This window comes from Brachionichthys hirsutus, chromosome 18 (genome assembly GCF_040956055.1).
Source record: "Brachionichthys hirsutus isolate HB-005 chromosome 18, CSIRO-AGI_Bhir_v1, whole genome shotgun sequence".
Taxonomy (NCBI): Eukaryota; Metazoa; Chordata; class Actinopteri; order Lophiiformes; family Brachionichthyidae; genus Brachionichthys; species Brachionichthys hirsutus.
In genome coordinates this window covers 8,720,574-8,741,634 of record NC_090914.1, presented here as the reverse complement: position 1 = coordinate 8,741,634, position 21,061 = coordinate 8,720,574, and the positions used below count along the sequence as shown (strand labels likewise).

The 21,061-nt window shown below is 44.4% G+C and overlaps 3 protein-coding genes across 3 annotated transcripts; 1 reads left to right on the top strand and 2 right to left on the bottom strand.

Annotated features, from left to right (window-relative positions):
• The first annotated feature begins 1,297 nt into the window (after nt 1-1,297).
• smc6 (structural maintenance of chromosomes 6) lies at nt 1,298-9,987 on the top strand. The gene is given in 26 exon segments (XM_068752128.1): nt 1,298-1,429; nt 1,512-1,623; nt 1,949-2,054; nt 2,151-2,287; nt 3,271-3,332; nt 3,473-3,553; nt 3,636-3,737; nt 3,960-4,079; nt 4,176-4,271; nt 4,363-4,509; nt 4,591-4,722; nt 4,783-4,916; nt 4,989-5,167; nt 5,353-5,554; nt 5,631-5,745; nt 5,840-6,000; nt 6,145-6,280; nt 6,374-6,454; nt 6,538-6,708; nt 6,846-6,983; nt 7,489-7,634; nt 7,945-8,070; nt 8,169-8,274; nt 8,411-8,572; nt 8,667-8,764; nt 9,200-9,987. Coding segments are annotated over 26 exon segments (3,267 nt in total). The 3' UTR covers nt 9,285-9,987.
• Nucleotides 9,988-11,431: 1,444 nt separating this feature from the next.
• On the bottom strand, nt 11,432-12,215 carry LOC137908063 (visinin-like protein 1). Its single transcript, XM_068752425.1, has 3 exons — nt 12,054-12,215; nt 11,716-11,931; nt 11,432-11,629 (listed from the first exon to the last, which is right to left on the bottom strand). Exons 1-3 carry the CDS (start codon nt 12,213-12,215, stop codon nt 11,432-11,434), a joined length of 576 nt encoding a protein of 191 aa, XP_068608526.1.
• A 5,371-nt stretch (nt 12,216-17,586) lies between these two features.
• LOC137907983 (sex comb on midleg-like protein 4) lies at nt 17,587-19,691 on the bottom strand. Its single transcript, XM_068752347.1, has 7 exons — nt 19,461-19,691; nt 19,005-19,134; nt 18,705-18,905; nt 18,448-18,609; nt 18,151-18,375; nt 17,906-18,051; nt 17,587-17,712 (listed from the first exon to the last, which is right to left on the bottom strand). Exons 1-7 carry the CDS (start codon nt 19,689-19,691, stop codon nt 17,587-17,589), a joined length of 1,221 nt encoding a protein of 406 aa, XP_068608448.1.
• Nucleotides 19,692-21,061: the final 1,370 nt, after the last annotated feature.

Below are 21,061 nucleotides of genomic sequence, written 5' to 3'. Positions count from 1 at the left end.
CAGCGTAATTACAGCAGAAAACAATCCGGAACACGCACGCACATCTTGTCACTTCTGAACGGGTGTGAAAGGAATAATCCCGCATCTGCGTAACGCGCATCTGTTTGCACCAACCTGAAGAACGCGAGACGCTTTCCGCATAGTTCCTAGAGGCGACTCAGCTTGCGGTCAGAGCCGGAGGCGCGCATTCACGCGAACCTTTAAACCCTCCGGTGGCACGCGTATTCAGGAGTCAATGAGAGAAGCAGGTGGTTCCAAGTTTTTATTTTTATCTTTAGGTTACGCTTGTTTTAATGGGAACTTTATACGAGCTGTGAACTGCTATGTGGACGAGCACAGAACGTTTTTGTGACAGGAACGCGCACGCACACACCCATACCTAATGAGCGCTGATCCAATCACACTCCTGCTAGACACGTTACACCCGCAGGTAGAGTTCACCTCGCCTCGGTAGTCTCAGTACTCAGGAGGCCTCTTCACAGAACGCGCACGCTGTCCTGTGGTAAGTAAAGTATAACGAACTAGTTTTAATGATGTACAAGTTTACTTGGTCATTTTAAATTCACCAGTTGCAGTGAAGCTATTTGCCAGATATCCTTTTTTTTGGGGGGGGGGGTGATTTGGCAGACTGGAAACATTCTGCTGAAAAGGTTTCATAGCTGTCTATATTCATTCATAAAATATTTGGAAGTAGGATTATTATTGATCGTGGTTTAAGTATGGGAACATATTAAAGTCAACCTGTAGTAACCCCTGCTACCTGCTTTTAGGTTATTGCTACAATGCCCCATTCTTCTCTGTTCACCTTTGGAAACCTGTTTTTTTTTTAAATATATTTTGATATAGTAAGGCTCTTTGTCGTTAGTCTGTCACTGCATTTTATAATCCTATAATAGCCTGCCTTCTAACTCGTGAAAACCTGTGACTCATGTGTCAAAAATGCTTTATGGGCTATTGAAGCTTTTGTTGCACGTATGACAATGCATGACTTCAAAAATAGTTGTCTATCTGGTTTTAACGTGCAACAGACTAAGTCAAGGCTTGCGTTTTAGTAAAGGCAAGCTCCAATCCACTGCACTACTCTGTTTTGTCACTAACACGGTTTTAACACCATTCGTTCTCTCAAAAATATGTAAAAATAAATAAATAAATAATTTGTGACACAAATTTCTGCAAAAACATGTTAATGTGAGCGTGTCTGCTCTTTGACGACACATTCTCATTAGAACCACGGACCAGTCAATGTAATGAGACGTTTAACCAAGCGCAAACTCTGGGTTCAGCAACCTGTTTCAAAATGAGTAAGAGGAAAAGCAAAACGATCTGTGATGGGAAGGCTGTGAAGAAACTTCGGTTGACTCTTGAAGACGTGCCAGAGGACGTAAGACACCAGAGGCCTTCGTCCAGCTGCGTCCCTCACGGCGCCGCAGTGAGTAATTCCCCCCACAAAGCACCATCTCCTCTCAATTCCTCTGCATCGGCTGTATATTGCCCTCTTTCTGTTTTTCAAGGGAGATATCGGCCTCATCGAAAGCATCACTGTCAAGAATTTCATGTGTCATCGTTTGCTTGGCCCGTGCCAGTTTGGGCCCAATGTGAACTTCATCGTTGGCAGCAATGGAAGTAAGAGCCCAATCGTTAAATGTCATTTGACGTTAGAGAAAGAGAGAGAGAGAGAGAGGACGACCCAGGAGAAGATACATGGACGTAGTGAGGGAGGACATGATGAGAGTGGCTGGTGTTGGCGAGGACGATGCAAAGGACAAGCCAAAAGTACAGTAGTTTGGTTGTAGGTGAATTGCAGGCAGCCTGGATTCTGGAATTCCTATTTTCTTTGTTGCTTCCTTGGAAGGTAGCGTTTGATGGCTGACGGATGCATGTTGGACACGCAGCATCTGCTAAATGCAGTGATTTCCCTCTTCTGTTCTGTTCCTCCTTTAATTCTCAGGTGGGAAAACTGCGATCCTGACAGCTCTTATTGTCGGCCTTGGAGGAATAGCAACTTTCACCAACAGAGGAATATCACTGAAGGATTTTGTGAAGATCGGCGAAAGGTAAGTCCTCAATGAGTACGGCCGTGTAATCCTTGTTAGCGTGATATAAATACTGTCATTTCTTAGCATGTCATTTTGGTGCTGTGTGTTTTCTAGTACTGCTGATATTACAGTAAACCTGACCAACAGAGGCCCGGACGCTTATAGAAGCAACGTCTACGGCAGCTGCATCTCAGTTGAGCACCGGATCTCTAGTGATGGAAATCGAACCTGCAGGCTGAAGAGTAAATCAGGTACTTTTGCTTTTTGAGTCTGTGCTGTGTCCAAGTCTCATTAAACCTTCCCCGATTTGTCCAATAAACGATTGGGATTAATGGCGCTTCAGTCAGACCTTCATCCCTCCAAGCTGTGAATATTCTTCACTCTTCATCAAGAATGTTCCTCTTTAAAACTGGCATGCCTGCATTTTATGTGATGCCATCCGTTCGCGCGTAAATGTAAATGTTTTTAATGCGCTCGTGGACTGATGTTTGACACCGGTTGTAAATGTTTCGTTGTAGGAACTGAATTACTGCTCTGACATACATTTTTAACACCTTAATGTTTTCTTATTTTTATGTCATTCTTATGCTATTTTATTTAAATGCAATTCATGGATTGTTTTGATGCTTTTATTGTATTTTTTTTATGTAAAGAGCTTTGAATCACCCTGTTGTGGCTAAGTGCTATACAAATAGCCTTGCAGGCTGGTTACCGCCTGAACTCTAACTGACCTTGTGATCTGTTTACCACGTTGGGCGTATCAGATGTGAACGCAGTTCTATGAAGGGTTTCAGATTCAACAGCAGATGATCTTCTTGATTTAGTAAAGTATTTTATATTTAATGTCACAAATCAGTGGAAATGTAATATTATATTGTTTTATGCAACAGTCTGAAATTCAAATGTATCCAGTTTTTTTTTTCATTAATCAAGAAACATTAAAGGAACAATTCAACCAAAAATTCTAAATTCAGATATTATCAACCGACACTTCCTGATTCCTGAAGGTAAAAGCATTCGACAACACTTCATCTGATTGAGGCGCGCAAACTGTAATCTGTTCATTTGTTTTCTGGTTGCTCTTCTTTTAAACTAGTCGCCATCTTCTCTAGCAGTGAAGACGACGACTGCTCAGCCCTCACTAGTGGCTCCGGACGTTTGTTCGACGTTTTACTGAAAGATTGCTAAAACGGAGCAAAGATTTAAAATGTTTCTCGTGTGTCTTGTATTTTAGGACAGCTAATCTCTAACAAGAAGGAAGAGTTGATGGCCATTTTGGAACACTTCAACATTCAGGTACTTACATGAATGTTCTCGTCCTGCAGCTTTTAATCTCCTTACTGAACTTTAATGTGCAGAATTTATTTTGCTTCTCCTGTCAGTGAAACCTGAAGCTTTTGCAACTTGTTTTCTTTCTTTGTTTGTTTGTTTGGCAGCTGGACAACCCTGTGTCCATCCTCAGTCAAGAAATGAGTAAACAGTTCCTGCATTCAAAAAGTGAATCGGAGAAGTATAAAGTACTGCACTGCTATCTTATTTCTGAGCTTTGAAGCCAACGTTTTTATTTCCGCGTGTTTCAATGAGTATGCTTTTCTGTAGTTCTTCATGAAGGCCACTCTACTGGACCAGATGAAGAAAGATTACGTCCACATCAAACAGACTAAAACAATCACAGGACAGCAGGTTGAGAGACAGGAGGAGGTACGGCATCACTTGAAACGTAGGCGTTGGAATGTACAAATAGTTTTAGTCACATAACACATTAAAAAAAGGGTAGGATTTACTTCATGTGTGATATTTATTTGTAGCTAAAACCAGTGGGAGGAGTCTTTTAATGCAGTCCAACGTTTTCCTACGCAAAGAATTTGACGTTGACCCGAATAATGTGAACTAAAATTTAAGCTTACACGTTTTTGTTTTCAGGCTCTCAAGGAACTGAAGCAGCGGTTTCTACGAACAAAAGAGAGGTACGAGAATATGTCATCTCTCAATGAGATGAAGCTGGATTTGGAGAATCTGAAGAAAACGATGGCATGGTGTTTGGTAAGAGCTGATCTGACAAAACTGTAAAATATATATATTATTTAGAGTGTTCTTCTGTGTTAAAGATGCATTGTGATCATTTTAAATCCCTTTCAGGTCACAGAGAAGCAGCAGTTTATACAGCAGGTGAAAGAGAATCTGGAAAAGGAGGAAAGCAATTCCAAATATCAGGATGACCTTCAGCTCTGTAAGGCGAGTGATGGGATTGGGTCCTGTTTAAGGAAGACTTTTACCAGATGCTAGGTTTAGATTTTAAAGTACTTCCCTCTTCTATTTCAACCAGAGGAAAATCCCAGATGTAGAAAATCGGCTTCAGGGCATGAAAAGAAGAGTTGACAGTCTGAGAGAGGAACAAGCGTCTCTATTGGGGGAGAGTGTCAAGCTGAAACAGGAAATAAAGATCAGTAAGAAAGCTCACAAGGAACAGGAGGTGATACGTCCGTGCAAAGATTGATCTTATTTCCTGAATGCACAATATATAGTGGTTTATGGGACGTTATCTTTTCTATAGCTTGCTTATTTTCGGGCTCTGAACAAACTGAAACAATCAGAGCAGGAGCAAAAGACTCTTCTGGAGGGAATGGCAAAAGCAAGGTAAGGGAGTGGAGGAGTTAAGCCTCATTCCAACCAATGCATGCGTTCAGCCTCTTCCTCTCTTTACTGCAGCGCGAGCATGATCGGCGGCGAACCGTCGGAGTATAAGAACCAGCAGGAGAAAGTATCCAGGCTGAAAGATCAGCTCGCAGAGCTCGAGAAAGCGTGCGCACAGCTGAATGAAGAGATCGAGAACAAACACCAGGCTGTCCTCAAAGGGAAGGAAGAGCAGGAGAAGCTCAGGTGCGTCCGGTGAGGTAGATTCTGCCGTATAAGAGCATGGCAACACTTCCTGATCAAGGCATGTTCCTTTAGATCGGAGGAACGGGACATCCACAGGTTGTGCATGTCCAAACTGAAGAGAAGAGATCAACTCCTTGCCAGTCGTTCAAACAAGCTGAGGCGCTTTGGCGATTACATACCTGACCTGCTGACTGCCATTGCTGAGGCATCTGCTGAAGGACACTTTATTAAGGAGCCCATCGGTCCAATTGGTGACGACTGTTTGTCTTTTAATTTCACTATTATATAAGATGTCAAATCTCACATCATGTAGTCTAGTTTCATTAATTAGCCAATAGTCCAGCATTTTAATTCTACTTTACAATCATACATGTGCAGTAAGACAGTGAATTCACATAAATGCACGTTGAAGCTGACAATCGGTGTTCAACCTCAGGGGTGTGCATCAGTCTGAAGGATCCCTCGTTGGCTGTCGCCGTGGAGTCCTGTCTGCGGAGCTTCATCAAGGCGTTCTGCTGCGACAACCACAGGGACGAAAAGACTCTCCAAGAGCTAATGTCTCGCTTTTGTCCAAAGGACAGCAGGCCCCTCATCATCGTCAGCACTTTTTCTGACAAAGTTTACGACGTTGATGAAAGGTCAGCAACCAGCAACAGCAGCGTCCTCGTATTCGTTGACTTCCACGTTTGAGACTTTTGATTTGTTCTTCTGTAGGAAGGCATATCATCCAGATTATCCATCTGTTGTGGACTTGATCACAACGTCGGAGCCAGTCATCCTCAACTGCCTAATCGACATGAGGGGGATTGAATCCATTTTATTTATCAAAGTTAGTATGCATTAATCATTCAATGCGGAGCCACTTTTTGACTGATGTTTTTTTTTTTTTCTTCATTTGTCACCTGACCCGTTTCATGTAAAAGGACAAAAGCAAAGCGAGGAAGGTGATGCAGCAAGGAAAGCCACCCAGAAACTGCCGGGAAGCTTTCACCGTTGAGGGAGATCATGTGTACCCAAACCGGTATTACGCCTCGGACTTCACCATGGCCAAATATCTCAGCGGGGATCTCGAGGCTGAAATCTGGTAACTTTCTGCACCTCTTTTGATCATTACCTGCACCAAGGAGGTTATGTTTTTGCGGTTTTAATTATTTTATTTATTTAATGTGATGAACTTAAGATGGTGTGGATAGTTGCTGTGATTTAAAACCAATCTTGCTTCTCCCAGTGTGTTGGAGTCGGAGCTGGAAAACTACCGGGACCAGTTATCCAGGTTTCAGCTCCACAGCGCCTCAGTGTCCGATGACATCCGGAGCATGGAGAGCAAGCTGAAGAGCACCATCACGAGCCAGAAGAAGATCCTGGTCTGTCAAACCCAAACCCTGGATTCAACCGACCATCCTAATTCCAGACCTTTGAATATAAACTGAAAACTGTCTCTTATGTTTTGAATGTAGGCTTCTGTGAATCACAACAAGGCACAGATCATCGAGCTGGAGCTGGCTAATGAGGAGCAAATCGATGACGTCAGCTCATTGGTAAATAGAGTTTATATTTGTTTTCCTTCAAAACAGGCTGGAGATCAAAACCTAGGTCGAACCCCCTCAAATATCCATTACAGGACGCAGCCGCCCAAGAGAACCGACTGAAGATCGAGGCAGAAAAGCTGACCGTTTCTGAAGCAAAGTCTGAACTGGACAACCGCCAAAGAATGGCCAAGGATGTAGAGTCCAAGTGCCAAGCAGTCAGAGAGCAGATCGATCTGATCACAGAAGACATGGAGCCGTTAAAGGTACAGCAGAGCTTTGTTTAAAATATACTTTATTTATGCTGGATTATTTTAATGTGAATGCATTTATATGTTCACTGAGGATGTGAATATTTATATATGCATGTACTGTGTATTGATTATTGTTTGGTTACCCGAAGGAGGAGCAGCTGAAGCTGGAAGCTGAATTTGCAAAATACAAACAAAAATCCAAGATTTTGGAAACCAAGCTCGGAGCTCATGAAAAAAGCCTCCAAACTATGAGAAGTGACCTCGCCCAAAAAGAAGAAGAGTTACAGGTAAGAAGAACCACACCTTACACGCTCAGAGGGCTTGTAGAATATCACGAGTGCTATTCAGTTTTACACCTTTTCCTTTCTCAGCTTGACCAACAAACATTTCTGGACTATTAGTCCACTCAGTGTTTGTGAAGTTTGTACTCCAAGTCTCCAGAAGCCCTGAGATCCCAATTTATTTCTCCCAGAATGATGCTTATGAAATGAATCTGGCACATTTAAGGAGAGAAACTCTGCGGCAGTTTGAAATAAGAATTTGAACTCTTCCTGATTCTGATTTTACATGCATTATTTTGTTGACTTCCTGGTCACCTATGATGAACCCAACGACCTTTAATTCTGCTTCCAGGGCAGTGAATAGGATGTTGGGTGAGGTTTGACTGATTTAGTTTCGTCTTTGACACGTCAGCCGATGATTTGGACAAAGCTGTAACGGAGTTGACAGATTAGCTTCCGGTTGAACGCAGCAAAATTCACAGTTGTCATCCGGGCTCACGTGTGATGACAGGGATACTTGGCCAAAGCCAAAGAGATCGGTCTGGAGCCGCAGGAGGTAACCCGGAGCGCCAGCAGCATTGACACGGAAATCACTCAGCTGCAGACGAAAGTCAAGGTGTACGAGAGCAACTACGGCAAGCCGGAGGAGGTGGTCCGGTGAGGAGCACTTCCCACTTTGGATGAATGAATAGTTTAATGAGTTAGATCCTCCTGGAGAAACCTTGGTACAGATTAGATTATAGATTAGAATCTGTTTCACTAATCCAGAGCTATTATTAAAAGTTCTCTTTTGATTTCTGCGACAGGTGAATTCTACCTTCTGAAGGATTTCATGCTTGTGTCTCTGTTTCAAATGTGTTTGTCAGAGGTTCTGCATGTTTTGATTATTCTACTATCAAGAAATCCTCTTCTGCCCCGACTGTGGAGTAAGAAACATAAAGGCCGTGTCCTCCTTTGTCCTCACCAGGGAGTACGCCGAGGCTCTAAAGCTCTACAGAAAGACAACCAACCAAGTGCGAGATCTGCGGCGGTTCATCGGGCAGCTCAATAACATCATATTAGACCGGCAGAACAGATATAAAGTCCTGCGGAGGTAAATAGCCTTTAATGGGAAACACTTCCAAATATCGGATTCATGTTTGGTTTGGGAAGTTCATTCTGCTGTCTGATTGGCTCTTTTTCTACATCAAGGTCTCTCTCTGTCAGATGCAAGTTATACTTTAATAACTTTCTGACGAAGATGGACTGCGACGGCTCGATGGCGTTTGACCACAACAATGAAACGCTCACAATCTCCGTACGTCTGTTTATTTTATTTTTCTTACGTAATACTGACAAGCAGCTCTTCTGGTTTACCTCATTCATGTCAGTTTTGACAAACATCTTTTTAACTCATGGAGAAAACGCTAAAACGCACGTCTGTCCTGGTGAAGGTGAACCCGCCGGGGAGAGACGACGGCGGCGGCGGCGGCGTCTGCGACGCAAAGTCGTTGTCTGGTGGCGAACGCTCCTTCTCTACCATTTGCTTAATGCTGTCATTGTGGGAGATCACCGAATCTCCCTTCAGGTGCCTCGATGAATTTGACGTCTTCATGGTGAGTGAATGGAAATATTCATCATGCACACGCACACATGGTTTTGGCTTCCAGTCGCTTTCATGAATGAGCTTTCTTTCTTTCTTCTATTCAGGATATGCGCAATCGCAGGAGATCTCTGGATCTCCTGCTGGAGCTGTCAGAGCGGCAGCACCTTCGACAGTTCGTCTTCATCACCCCCCTCAACATCAGGTGGTGCTCTTCTTCTTCTCCTCCTTGCATCATGATTTGAAAAGGTTGCTAAGCGAACAAATACTTTTTTGAGATAACGAGGAAATGTACTTGCCCAGATCATATTACAATACGAAATATAGGTAGAAATTTACGAATAATAGCAGGTTTTCATAAGAGTACTATGAATATAACTTCTAATTCTTCTCAATATACCAAGAGATTTAGTGACTTAATTGCAGACAACACCAATTTGATCTCGCCAAAGGACTTAGTCATCAAGCTGTAAAAACAAACTGTAAATATTTGTGTTGAAATGATCCGGAGCGAGCTGCTGGGCTTTGATCAGCTGCACCGCCATTTGATCTAGTCTTGTTGTTTCCAGAAAGGCTTTAATCACAGTGTCACTATTGATCGGTAACTGATCAGATGCTAATCTTTGTGTGTGCTTCTCAGTCATCTGCCCAGAACCAGCTTAATCAAAATTCACCAGCTCCAGGATCCAGAGAGAATTCAAAGCGAAGAAGAAGAAGATGGTTAACTGGTTCGCGTGATCAGTCGCTGCCTGTTATCTTCAGTGTGACTGTTTATGACTGGTTTCTGGGATGAGCTCATCAATGTGTAAGGAAATATAAATGAAAAGTGAATCTTGAGGCTGTTTTTGATCTGTAGAGCTGCAAACAGCAGACTCAACGTTTGTCTTGAACATAAAAATCTAAATATTCATCCTAAATGATTTCATGAGCAGGATTCATCTGCTTGTTCCAAAGCAGATGAAAATGTTTGTGTGGCTGTGTTGATCTATGCAACTCTTTGTGCTCTCATCGTTTGGCGCTTGCGTTCTGCTGACGAGGTGCGTGAGTGTACAGAATAGAAAGCGTTTGGGGCAGGGGTGTTAATTGATATGCTTTCATACAAAATCTTTGATAGATTTGAGTCATATTTGCACTTTTTAAAATAATTGTGCTAACGTTGCATGTTATAAATGTATAATACACTTTACTATGTGAACCTCTACTCAGCCTTTTCGCAATTTGTTAAGTTTCCTTCATTCATTCATTCATCTTCTTAACCGCTTATCCGAAATAGGCAGCGGGGGGATGACCCTGGACGACCCTGGACGACCCTGGTTGTTCTGTGGTTGTTTCCATTGATCACGCCTGTTAGACAGTCTCTTTTGAAAAAGCCTGCTGATGGTTTATTCATTTTAATCACTACATAAATATTTTTTTTGGGTGCAACACATGCCACATGTATAAAAGAATACAGCCACTTGCATGATGACTTTTTCATATTTGATATAAACATTTACAGGACCAAGAATCTGACACAGTGACTGGACTGAAAGGTAGAAATAATACAGACATTCGTTTTAATTATGCGAGGGTCGGTTTCAGTTATGTTACAGACAAAACAGTGAAGCGCCTCTGCCACAAGCAGACTCAGTCCGTTCTTGCATAGCCACAAAAAATTAGGAAAACAAAACTGACAAGCTCCGAATCATCATCATCATCATCATCATCCCGTCTCGCACTGAAAAGCTCTGTCAAACTCTGGGGGGGGGGGGTCGTGCATCTTCAGTAATTGTTGGAATAATTGGAAGATAAGACCTTTCAATTCAAGTTTATCCTTACATAAAGAAGGATTGCAGTAAAAATACGTGCTGCATTTGAAGAGGAGCCTCGAGAGGAAGCTCCTAGCAACGAGGTCAAAAGACTGAAATCAATTTGCTTCCTTTCTGTAAACATGTTGATATGTAAAGACTTCAGTCAAATTTGGATCATTGTGGCGCATAATGCACGAGTGCTGTGCCTGTTAATTACTGCGATCGTTTTAGCTTTTCTTCTGCAGTAAGTGCCACAGTAGAATAAATTAATCAAAGGAATTCAGCTCCATAAATATATTTCTCCTCATCCCAGAAGTATATATATATATAAAAAAAAAAGTGACACAACCTGAAAGCTCTTCTTTTGAGACTGCAACCCAAAAGTCCTTTCAAAGCAACTCGCATGCGTGGATCAAATCGAGGGAAGCTTGCTCCCACGTTACGGGAGGTGGACTAATGGAGGGCCGGCGAGTCACATACTGTACATCCCATGCAACAATACTAAATGAATTCTGGAGGGTTTCTCTTTTATAGCCACCTAAAGATGTAAAAGGTAAGAGATTATATTTTTTGACACGTAATATATGCATGCAAAGAACCTACTCTTCTTGGTTCCATCATGTGAAAACGTCTCCGTGTTTCTCCAACAAGTCTGGATAGTAGAGACAGTTACAATTATCATAGGAGTTATTGTTTCGTTGCTATTATGTAAAGCGTACAGTAGTTGCAGCAGTCAACACTGGGGATCCTAAATACTGCAGGGACATAGTTGAATGCAGTGCTCCACTGGTAGACAAGCTAATGGCGAAAGAGAATGGACGGGGTTACTGTGCACAAATCACATCTTCTGCAAAATGAATGATATCTTATAGCTATATTCAAAATGATTCAGCTTTTTAACATTCTCATGCATACGACCACAAGAAGCGAGTCCATTGAAAAATAGTCCAGGCATTGTTTTGTTGTTGTTGTTGTTTTTTTTTCCTGTGGAAATGGCAGAGAACCTAATGATTGCGTTGAACGTGCCGCCGTCCCGTGTGCGTGGATGACAGACGGGGAGGGCGGCGGTGAGCAGCGAGGGCTCACTTCTGCATGTCACACTGCAGCAGGAGCACGATGGACGGGTCGCCCTTCGCCGCCTCTTTGAACTCGTCCAATGAGATCTGGTCATCGTTGTTCTTATCCATTTTGCTGAAGATCTTGTCCACCCTCTGCGCTGGTGTCAAACCGTCCTCGTTCATCTTCATCATGATCACAGTGCCCACCATTTTGTAGATAGCCTGAGGGTTAGGTACGGTGAGACGTTAGCCCCAGAGCTGCCCCCCCCCCGGATCAGCGAGGGCGGAATCATTTGGCAATCACTTACCTCAATTATCTCCAGCATCTCCACCCTGGTGATTTTGCCATCACCATCCAGGTCATACATGTTGAAGGCCCAATTGAGCTTCTGCTCAAAGCTACCGCGGGACGTGATGGAGAGAGCGCAGATGAACTCTCGGAAATCGATCGTTCCGTCTCCATTTTTGTCAAAGGTTCTGAAGGCATGCTGTGCAAATTTCGATGCATCGCCGTAAGGGAAGAACTGCAAATGTAGCAGAGGCGTGCTCAATGATTCATGACACGATTTTGTAACGGCAGCAGTTTTTTTAGGACAGCAATAAACGTTGACAAGCGGCGCAGGATGAAGACATCGCTGACACAAACCTTGACATACAGCTGCTGAAACTCCTCCAGATTCAGCCTGCCAGTTGGACAGTCTTTGAGGAAGCCTTTGTACCACTGCTTCAGCTCATGCTCATTAAACTCTGTGCTCTTCACCAGATCCTCCATCACCTCAGGAGTCAGCTTGCTGTTCTGCTTTCCCATGGTTCCTGTGGTGCAAGAACACGTGAGTAATGCGTTTACCTATGCGTGAAACTCCGCAGCGCAGCAGAGCTATTTTTTATTTCCTCTTCAAAAACGAGTGCAGAATGTGTGCTTTTTTTCCCTGGTGCTCATGGTCTATTTCTGTCCATCCATCCTGTTTGTGCCCGTCTGTGGCCCGAGCAGCGCTGACCCGGATTGTCCCTGTCAGGGCAGTTCATCAAATGTTCGATCGCTGCTTTCAGCTTTCCACTGCAAGCGCTGTTCAATAAACTCAGTGCGACAGCAAAGACAATTCCTGTTTGGGAAGTCACTGCTATACAAAGACCAGGGGCCAGATATAACTGGAACTGTGTGTTTGTATCAGGGGCGCCACCAGGCCCATTTTACTGGGGCATACGGCCCCGTGTTAATCTGCCGTGCCCCATTCAAGTCTCCTAATCTCCTCTGTTTGGCAGAAGATTCATTTAGAGTAATAATAATAAAGAATCATTTTCTTATAACACAAAATTAAAGAAAATGTTAGCTCTGTATGATACATAAATTGCAACGTCATTTATCTCGAGGCACTTTCCAAACAGTTTGTGAGATGCACACCTCGGCCCTCGTCGTTGTGGATTATGAACAACATCTCGATATGAGCAAGCTGAACAAATCAAACGTGAGATTTTACTGCCACGCAGCCAAACAGAACACCGTTTGTAGGCTCGAATCAACGACAGATTGTTGCATCGTACAAAGGCGTGACAGAAAGGTGATCATCATAACCCTTTAGGTGTGTGTGTGACCAACTACGAGGATACTACCAGCGTTAGCTCCTTTTCCTCTAAGCAGAGGGAGGAGAGAGAGCAACCGCCATGTAACAAGGAGCGAAGGTTGGCGCTGTATCCTTGTGTAGGATGTGTGTGTGTGTGTGTGTGTGTTTAAAACTTCACACGAGACACCAATGCTGTTGTGGAATATGTCCTCCCTCATTTTGCTTGGAGAACACGGCATTATACTGCAAATACTGTATTCATTGTCAATAAACACCGGCGGAATAGAGAGACTCTTCTCTGCGGTGCAAGATCTGCGTAAAAAAATGGCTAATTCTGGGGCACGGGCACCAATAAAAAAGCTCCTAGAGACACCCCTGCATATCATGAAATCCATCAACTATTGACTCACGGTGTGGCGGATGACATGAGTGGCCAAGGATGAATCAATTCCCCAATACACAATTAATAAAAACCAGGCCGTGGCGTGTCGTGCGTGGCGTTGCGGGAAATCCACCGCCAACACTTGATCCACATCTCTGCAGCAGCAGCAGGCTGGGCGCGCATTGGTTCAGGCGCTCCGCAACAAACCACCTCAATCAGTGCAAAGTGCAGCTTCTGGCGCGCCACATACACAACCCGTCCAGCCCGGCTCGATTGGTAATTATCAGAACGGGTTTTGGGTTTAATCCCAAAAGCGGGTCACAGCGAATGACCTTGAGGACAAATATTTGTGCACAAATTGCTCACGCCGCAGAAGAAACGCTGAAACCAGCTCGACCATCATGCGGCGTTTAAGAGCAACGACTCCGAGCAAGGTGCTCGTTTTATTCCACGCTTTGGGCAATGCCGTCCGCGTTTACTGCCGTCAGAGCGCGCAGCCTCCTGCGTGCGAGCGCGCAGAGCAGCCGCCGCTGCTGCATTCCGATGGAAACGACGCAGTGGCTGTTTTCAGGCGAGATCCCCCCCGTCCTGCGCCTCGTCACGTCTTTGCATGGAAAGACAACGTCACAAATGTCAAACAGAGCCGTTTTCATACGAAAAGGCAGCTTCCGGCACAGCCACGGCGGTGGCGCATGAAGGCCAATTAACTGCGCAAATCTTGCGTCAAAAGAGCCCGAGCTGTTTTATTCCTGTTTTTCTGCTTGTCTCCAGGCAGTGAGCTGATCCCTCTTCAACCACAGATGGAGAATATGGAGAATAATGCGTGCCACACACACATTCGTATTCGCCATCTATAATCGGAAAAATCCAACATCTGCAGACAACGCACTTACCTTATTGCCGCCTGTATTTGGTGATTGATCGGAATAAATCTGCTGTGGCTTCTGCAAAGTACAGAAAACCCTCTTCCGATGGAAAACGTTGGTCCCTGAGGGATTATTTTCTACTCCTCTCCTTAAAAAAACCCAGCCGCTAAAGAAATTAGTGGATTCTCCGTCGCTATTCCAGATGAGGCGCAGCAGGGACCGATCCCACGCCAGTATTGGGCTCTGCGACTACAAAAGCGCGGCGTCACCCGTGCGCATCACAGCCTGATAAGTTCAGTGATGCTCTGCCGCCGCTCGGTTTGGGCTCAGCTGGGATCCTGTTACGTTATTATAACCTTCATCGTGATGATGATGATGATGATCAGCCGGACATTTCATCATCAGGAACATTTTGGTAACAGAAATCCAAGGGGGATGTTTTGGTCCTGTGAGCGGCATTAGGATGAAGAGACATTTTTCATATTTTATTTATAGGGGGCATCACAACGTGCAGCATTATAGCATTGTGGCCTCATGAGTAGAAGGCTTTGGGTTTGGACCCCAACCTGGGGTACTGTGGGGTTCCCTCTGACCGCTTAAAGCTTCAGACCCGGTCAAGAACATTTTAAGATTTAGATCTTTATGAAATCAAGCCGCGAGAGGCGGGGTACACCCTGGACAAGCCGCCAGATCATTGCAGGGCCACACAAAGACAGACACACACACATTCACACCTATGGGCAATGTAGCGTAACCAATTCACCTAATTTACACGTTTTTGGAGGAAGCCGGAGAACCCGGAGAACCCGGAGAACTCTGGAGAGAACCCACGCAGACACAGAACGCCACACAGAAAGGCCGCAAGTCTGACTCAAACCCGTGACCTTCTTGCTGTGAGGCCACAGCGCTAACCGCTGGGCCACCGTGCTGCCCTGACAGACGGTTAGCTCCAAGCTGAATCAATAAATTAGCTCAAACGTACTCAGAGAACGCAGACGTCCTCCACTGCAGTAGAAACCTGAGAAGCATAGCCATGCACAGCCAGATCTACTCATAAATGATCGCCTGAAATATATTATCACTGCCTTTAAGCAGCAGCTCCAATGCCTTCCGATAGATATTCAGAGGCAAGAGAATGATTAACACTTAAAAAGAAGCATCTGTGAAATCTGAATCTCATTAAATCAGTTGCATTTAGACAGACAATGAGCATCAGAAGGATTACCTGTAGTTCCACTGCAGCAGTAAATTCTGGTAAAGGGGGGGGGGGGGGGGGGCATAGATTTCACATCGCAAGACACAGTGTCCTTGGAATATTCTTAGCCTTCCAAGGAAGTAATACACGGTATTAACTCCTTTTGAGGCTCTTGTAAAATATCTAAATATACCTTATCTCACTTTTTTTTTTTATTAAAGAAGAAGATCTGGATCAACTCTAGAATCCAGTCGATGCTTTCTTGGCTTCCTTGTCCCTTTTCAAAATCCAATTGAAATCCATTCAAAACAGTTTGTTTTTTTGAATATGTTGTAAACAAACAGAAAAAAACTCACGGCCGATCGCACAATGACAGAGTAAACATACCGAGAAGATGCTTGTATGACCGGGGACGAAAAAGAGTGTCAACAGAAGCCCGAGCACAAGAGCCATCCCATATTTCATCGTGACTCATCGGTGATGACATAAGCCCTAAATATTTTAATGCCAAGAACCTCTAAATAGATCCACACGGCTCCATGTGCCTCCAAAAGTTGGCTGTTTTGTCTGGCCAGTTATGAAATGTCCTCCTGGAGGTTACGCTTTTGCTCGTCTGTCAGCAGGATGACTCAGAACAGAGCTTGGTGGCTCTTCTTTGTTTTGTCTTTGAGAGGCAGGTTAAGACCCAAGGGGCGATCCGTTATATCGTCAGGATTATTTCACTGGAATAATATCAAACTAAGGTTGACATCAATGGGATTTAAGACTCTGCTGGGATGATTTCATGGTCAGTGAGTCAGTTAATGAGGGTCAAACTGTCATGGGACTCTTTGCAGCCTTGGCTGAGGTATGATCTCTCTGAGGAACCAGCACCAGCTAAAGTAATCCTCAGAGTGGACCCACATCCAAATACGGATCCCTTCAACCTCAAAAACAGGTTCAAATAAATCCTCAATCACAACCGATGATGTGGCTACTAGAATAAAAACCCAGATTGATGAAGAAACCGCTGAGTAATTCTTCATTTAATAGACACATACAGTACAATATACACATCATATTATTTTACATATCACAAACACGGATACATTGATAACTTTAGCACCAGCAGAGGATATTGACCCAATCAGCTTTCTTTAAAACCCATACGCATAGTGATTTTCAAAATAAAACACCTTTAGCTAGGCATGGCTTACATGTCTTTGCATCAGCATTCACTTACAAAGGTTAATTGATTAAAAAAGGATGCATACTGTACACTTAAAGTGGCGTACAAAAGCAATACTATAATATATACCCATTTACATGTTCATTTAGGTTTTCTCAAAGTAACATTTTTTTATTGTCAAATGAGCTTTGGTGTCGTTTGTGTCAACACCGGTGCACGATAGAAACGTAGGAATGTTAAAAACGAGTGTACATGAACCCTCTATGGAGATAATTGCCATGTAACAATTTTGCATATTTAAACATAAATATATCACGTTCACAATTTTTTCTTTATATATATTAAGAGAGCTACTATGTAGGCTGTTCAGTCTAGATTATACTTTTTTTTAAATATTCAAATTAGAATTAAAAAACAAATCAAAGGAAAATGGCTGCCGTTTCTACTTATGTTATCCCCAAGTGGCAAACATGATACTTCTCAGGAAGCCTCGTCAATACAAGGGGCCGCCTTCGCCATGGGTTACTGTCTTGGCTGCTGTTGCTATATTTGTTTGAAGAAGCCGCTCCAATGTTACCTTGGATCGTCACCGCGGGCAACGGGCTTCAACTCAACCAGGCTCCAGTTTAATGGCAGCGATTGAGTTTGGAGGACATGTAAAAAATAAATACAGCATATAAATAACGAAATGTAATAAACCATAAGACTAATGGTGGTAATGAACTCATATTGTATATCGTTATTCTGACAGGTTTCTGCATGCGTGTACTTTGTGGACCCTTACATAAATTAGCGCCATACTTGGGCCACACCCCTGCTGATTTTTTACACGGATATTTCAGTGCTGTTATCCGCTCATTATGAGTGTAAAACCTGCTCTACTTTTCCTGGCAGACAAAAGGCAGTGATTCGTCTTACTTTTGGGGGATGCAGCATTTACCCTCATCGTCTCACAGTCGAACGGGCCGTTGGATTTAAACGAGTGATCTACTGTCTGAGACGGTTTTCAAAACTTAGTCTGCTTTAGTTTGTCGATGTGGTAGCAAAGCTTCAAGGCCGGCCCCAGCTTCAGCCCGAGGTACTTCATGATCATGTCGCTCTTCAGGAGCAACAAAGCGTTTCCATCGATCTCCTGGGAGAAGCAGGAGAAACACAGTCTGTCAACAACATAATGCAGCTGGTTTATACACCACATGCTGCCCACCGCACAGTCCCCGGGTTCTGGTGTGGTCATGTGAAAACCCAAAGGAAAGAAGTGAGTTAGCATGAACTGTGCACAGTTTAGAGTACAGATCCAATGGAAAAGGGGCCTCATGCAGACTTACATGCTTCCTAAAGACGTCTGCATGGGGGCTGAGAGCATGAGGGTCTGCGCCCCTAATGAACCAGACAACATCTTCCACAGTCCAGGTGGTCGGGTCCTTGTTAGGTGGTGCCTTGGACTCCTGGTGCTCTGAAGATGCATTATAGCCTAAATATGGAACATAATAGAAAGAAAGGAACTTTCATTTTGTCCCTTACAGAAATCAACCTAAACAACGCTGGCTTTTATCAATTCAGGGTTTCCCACCTGTCCTGTTGCTCTCTGGAAACGTGCTGGGATTGGCCGACGACGGCCGGCACATGCTCATGGAGGCCGAGCCGTTGGAGAACTGCTGCGAAGAACGAAACCCAAAGGAGGACTTCGGAGCGTAGGACGAACTTATGGTGTTGAAGGCAGAATCGCCAGGGTCCATGGGGTAGCGTTTGCCCTCGGGCTGGTCTAAATGGTAGCCGTCGACCATCGATGTCTCGGCTGAGGGGCAGAGGGAGAATTAGCTGGAAGAAGCGGCAGCTTCGGTTTGACCGACGGAACATTTGGGAGTACCATCTGAGTGGTAGGAGCCACCACTGTGCTGGGCAATGAGCTCGTCGCTGAACAGGTTCTCAGAGTGCAAGCTGCGGCAGAGCTTCTTCAGAAAGCGGAGCACGTAGTCGATGCTGTTCACCACTGGGAGGCTGAGAAGGTGCTGCTTCCCGTCAAACGTGGCTGGAAGAGCGAAACGGGGGGGACAATTTCTCACAAATCTACGAGCGAAATCTTTGCTGATGTTGTCTGAACAAATCAAGGTCTTTGTACAACACCTGATATTTTTTCTCCGCCGTATCCTTGCGTGAGGAGTGTGAACACCGTCTTCTGCTGGAAGGCGCTGTCGATGCAGCCCTGGACGGCCTGCTGGAGCACCACAGAGGGCCGGTCGGGCCCGAAGTGGTCGGGGAGCTGCTGGATCTTCTTCCTGTCCAGGTTGGGGCCCGTGTTGGCCTGCTTGTTGATGTAGATGCAGACTGAAAACACAGGAAGTGTCCGGTCAGCCAATCGGGACCAGATTGTAAACATAAGGGCTACTATTAATGCTCGCTGGCACGGAGCGTTCAGTGACCCACCTGTAAGCACCTGGGGCGTGGCAGAGTGGGGGATGGTGGCGGCGTCCTGTGGAATGGAGCTCATATCGGGCTCAGGGGTGCTGCTGGGTGGGGAGATGGCCAACGGGATCATCACCATCCTCGGCTTGAGCTGCAGAAGAAGGAAGTATTTGCGTCGCTATTTTAAGCGCGTCCTTTATCAACTGAATCCTGTTGGGATGCTGATGGTGGATAATGTAATTTAAATCTCCAAGTTTTATGCTAAGTGTTGGGAATTTAGGGATAATTTAGTCAGATATTCGCCCTTCAGACCTGGAATTGTCCCACATTGTGTCCCGTACCTACAGCAGATGTCAACTACCACAAATTCTGAACGGCATGGAGCATGTGTGTCTGCGCCTGTCGGTACACACATGCATTTTTAAACACACTGCACTCACACATCAATCTAATGCCGCCCCCGCCAAAGTGGCTGACCTTGAAGCCTGGCTTTCTCCCCCTCTTCTTCGGCACTTTGAGCGGAGGGAGCGACTCTGGATACCGGTTTGGAAAATCCATCTTGGCGACATTGCGGAGCGGAGGTCTCCCTCGCTTCCTGCCCGGGATTTTCCCCGACTGGCTGGGGATGAAGGAGGGAGTCACTGCGGCTGATTGCATCTCACTGTTGTTGCCGTCTGCTTTCTGAGACGCCGCTGCAGGTACACTCATTTGGAGCTGGAGACAAAGGGAACAAGCTCAAGCTATAGAAATGCAAAGGAATACGGGAAGCAGAGAGGCTGAGACTGCAGAATGCTGAGCTGCAGCGAGCGCAGAAGAACTGGCGTAAAAAGGTAGCCGTGCACTAGCTTTGGAGGAAACAGCATCTCCATCCTACACTAATAACACACCAAGAAGAGGGGGTGTCTATTACCTGCTGTCTCCTATTGTGAAAGCCCTAGAGCCAAGCCCTTTTTTCTCCAATCCCAGGCGAGGAACGGTGAAGCTAAATCCCCAACAATGCAGGCAAAGCCATCTTCCTCTAATTCTGTGTAGCTTTTCCTTCGTTCCCTTTTGCAGAACACGCTGCCGCCCGCCGCCGCTGCTGCTGCTCAGCACTCAGGCTGCAGACATCTCATTAGACTAATGCATTCAGCAGCGGCACAGGAGGAGGGGGAGGTGGGAGGAAATTGACTTCACCATGGCTACCCAGCTATGAATTAGCATTACGATGACAGCTTCCACCCTATTCTTTCAAAATAAAGACGGAGCTACAAGGAAAATGTGCAGCAGGGATAACAATAGGAGATTTACGCAGGTCTCATTTTAAGCAGGTTTATCAGAATTAAATGTAAATAAAACAAAGAAAAGCCGGTCAGCAGCACTCACCATCCAACGCAGTGGAGTGTCCCCTACACACCTAACTGTATCTGCTCCAGTGGCGGAGCTCAAAGCAAGGTGGATTCCACTGTAGTCTCTGTGTGTGTGTGTGTGTGTGTGTGTGTCCATTGAAGACCGAGAGGAAGAACGGCTCTCCTGTTGTCATGGCAACAAGCCTGTAAGCCTTGTAACACCCTTCATACCATGTTTGGTCTGTTCATAGCTGTGTAGGTTATAATTAGATTTATAGTGAGGATATTCCATCTATAAATGTTTTACGCTCACATGTCGTTTATGGTTTTAGCAACAATAAGGACAAATATGAACAGAAGAGAGGAGAATAGGCCAAGAATAATGTTGTTAATAATAATAACTAAATAAAAAAATCAATGAAACATTTTCTTGCTAAAGCTTCTGAAATGTATGAATGTAGATTATTTATCATATTATTCTTTAAGATTCCACTGTTGCTTGACTTCTCACTTTGAACTGTGGGGACAAATATATATATATATACTGTATATATATAATTAAAACTGCGATGTGATAATACACATTGACATATGACATTGTTGCATCATTGTGAATTAAATATTACTTTGTCACTTTCGGTTGACAAAAAGAACATTCACAATTTTCTGATATTTCATAGATTAACATTAGATTAATCAATAATCATTCGTTATATCTTTGAATAATTCCGTTTGTTGGAATAAAGCCCG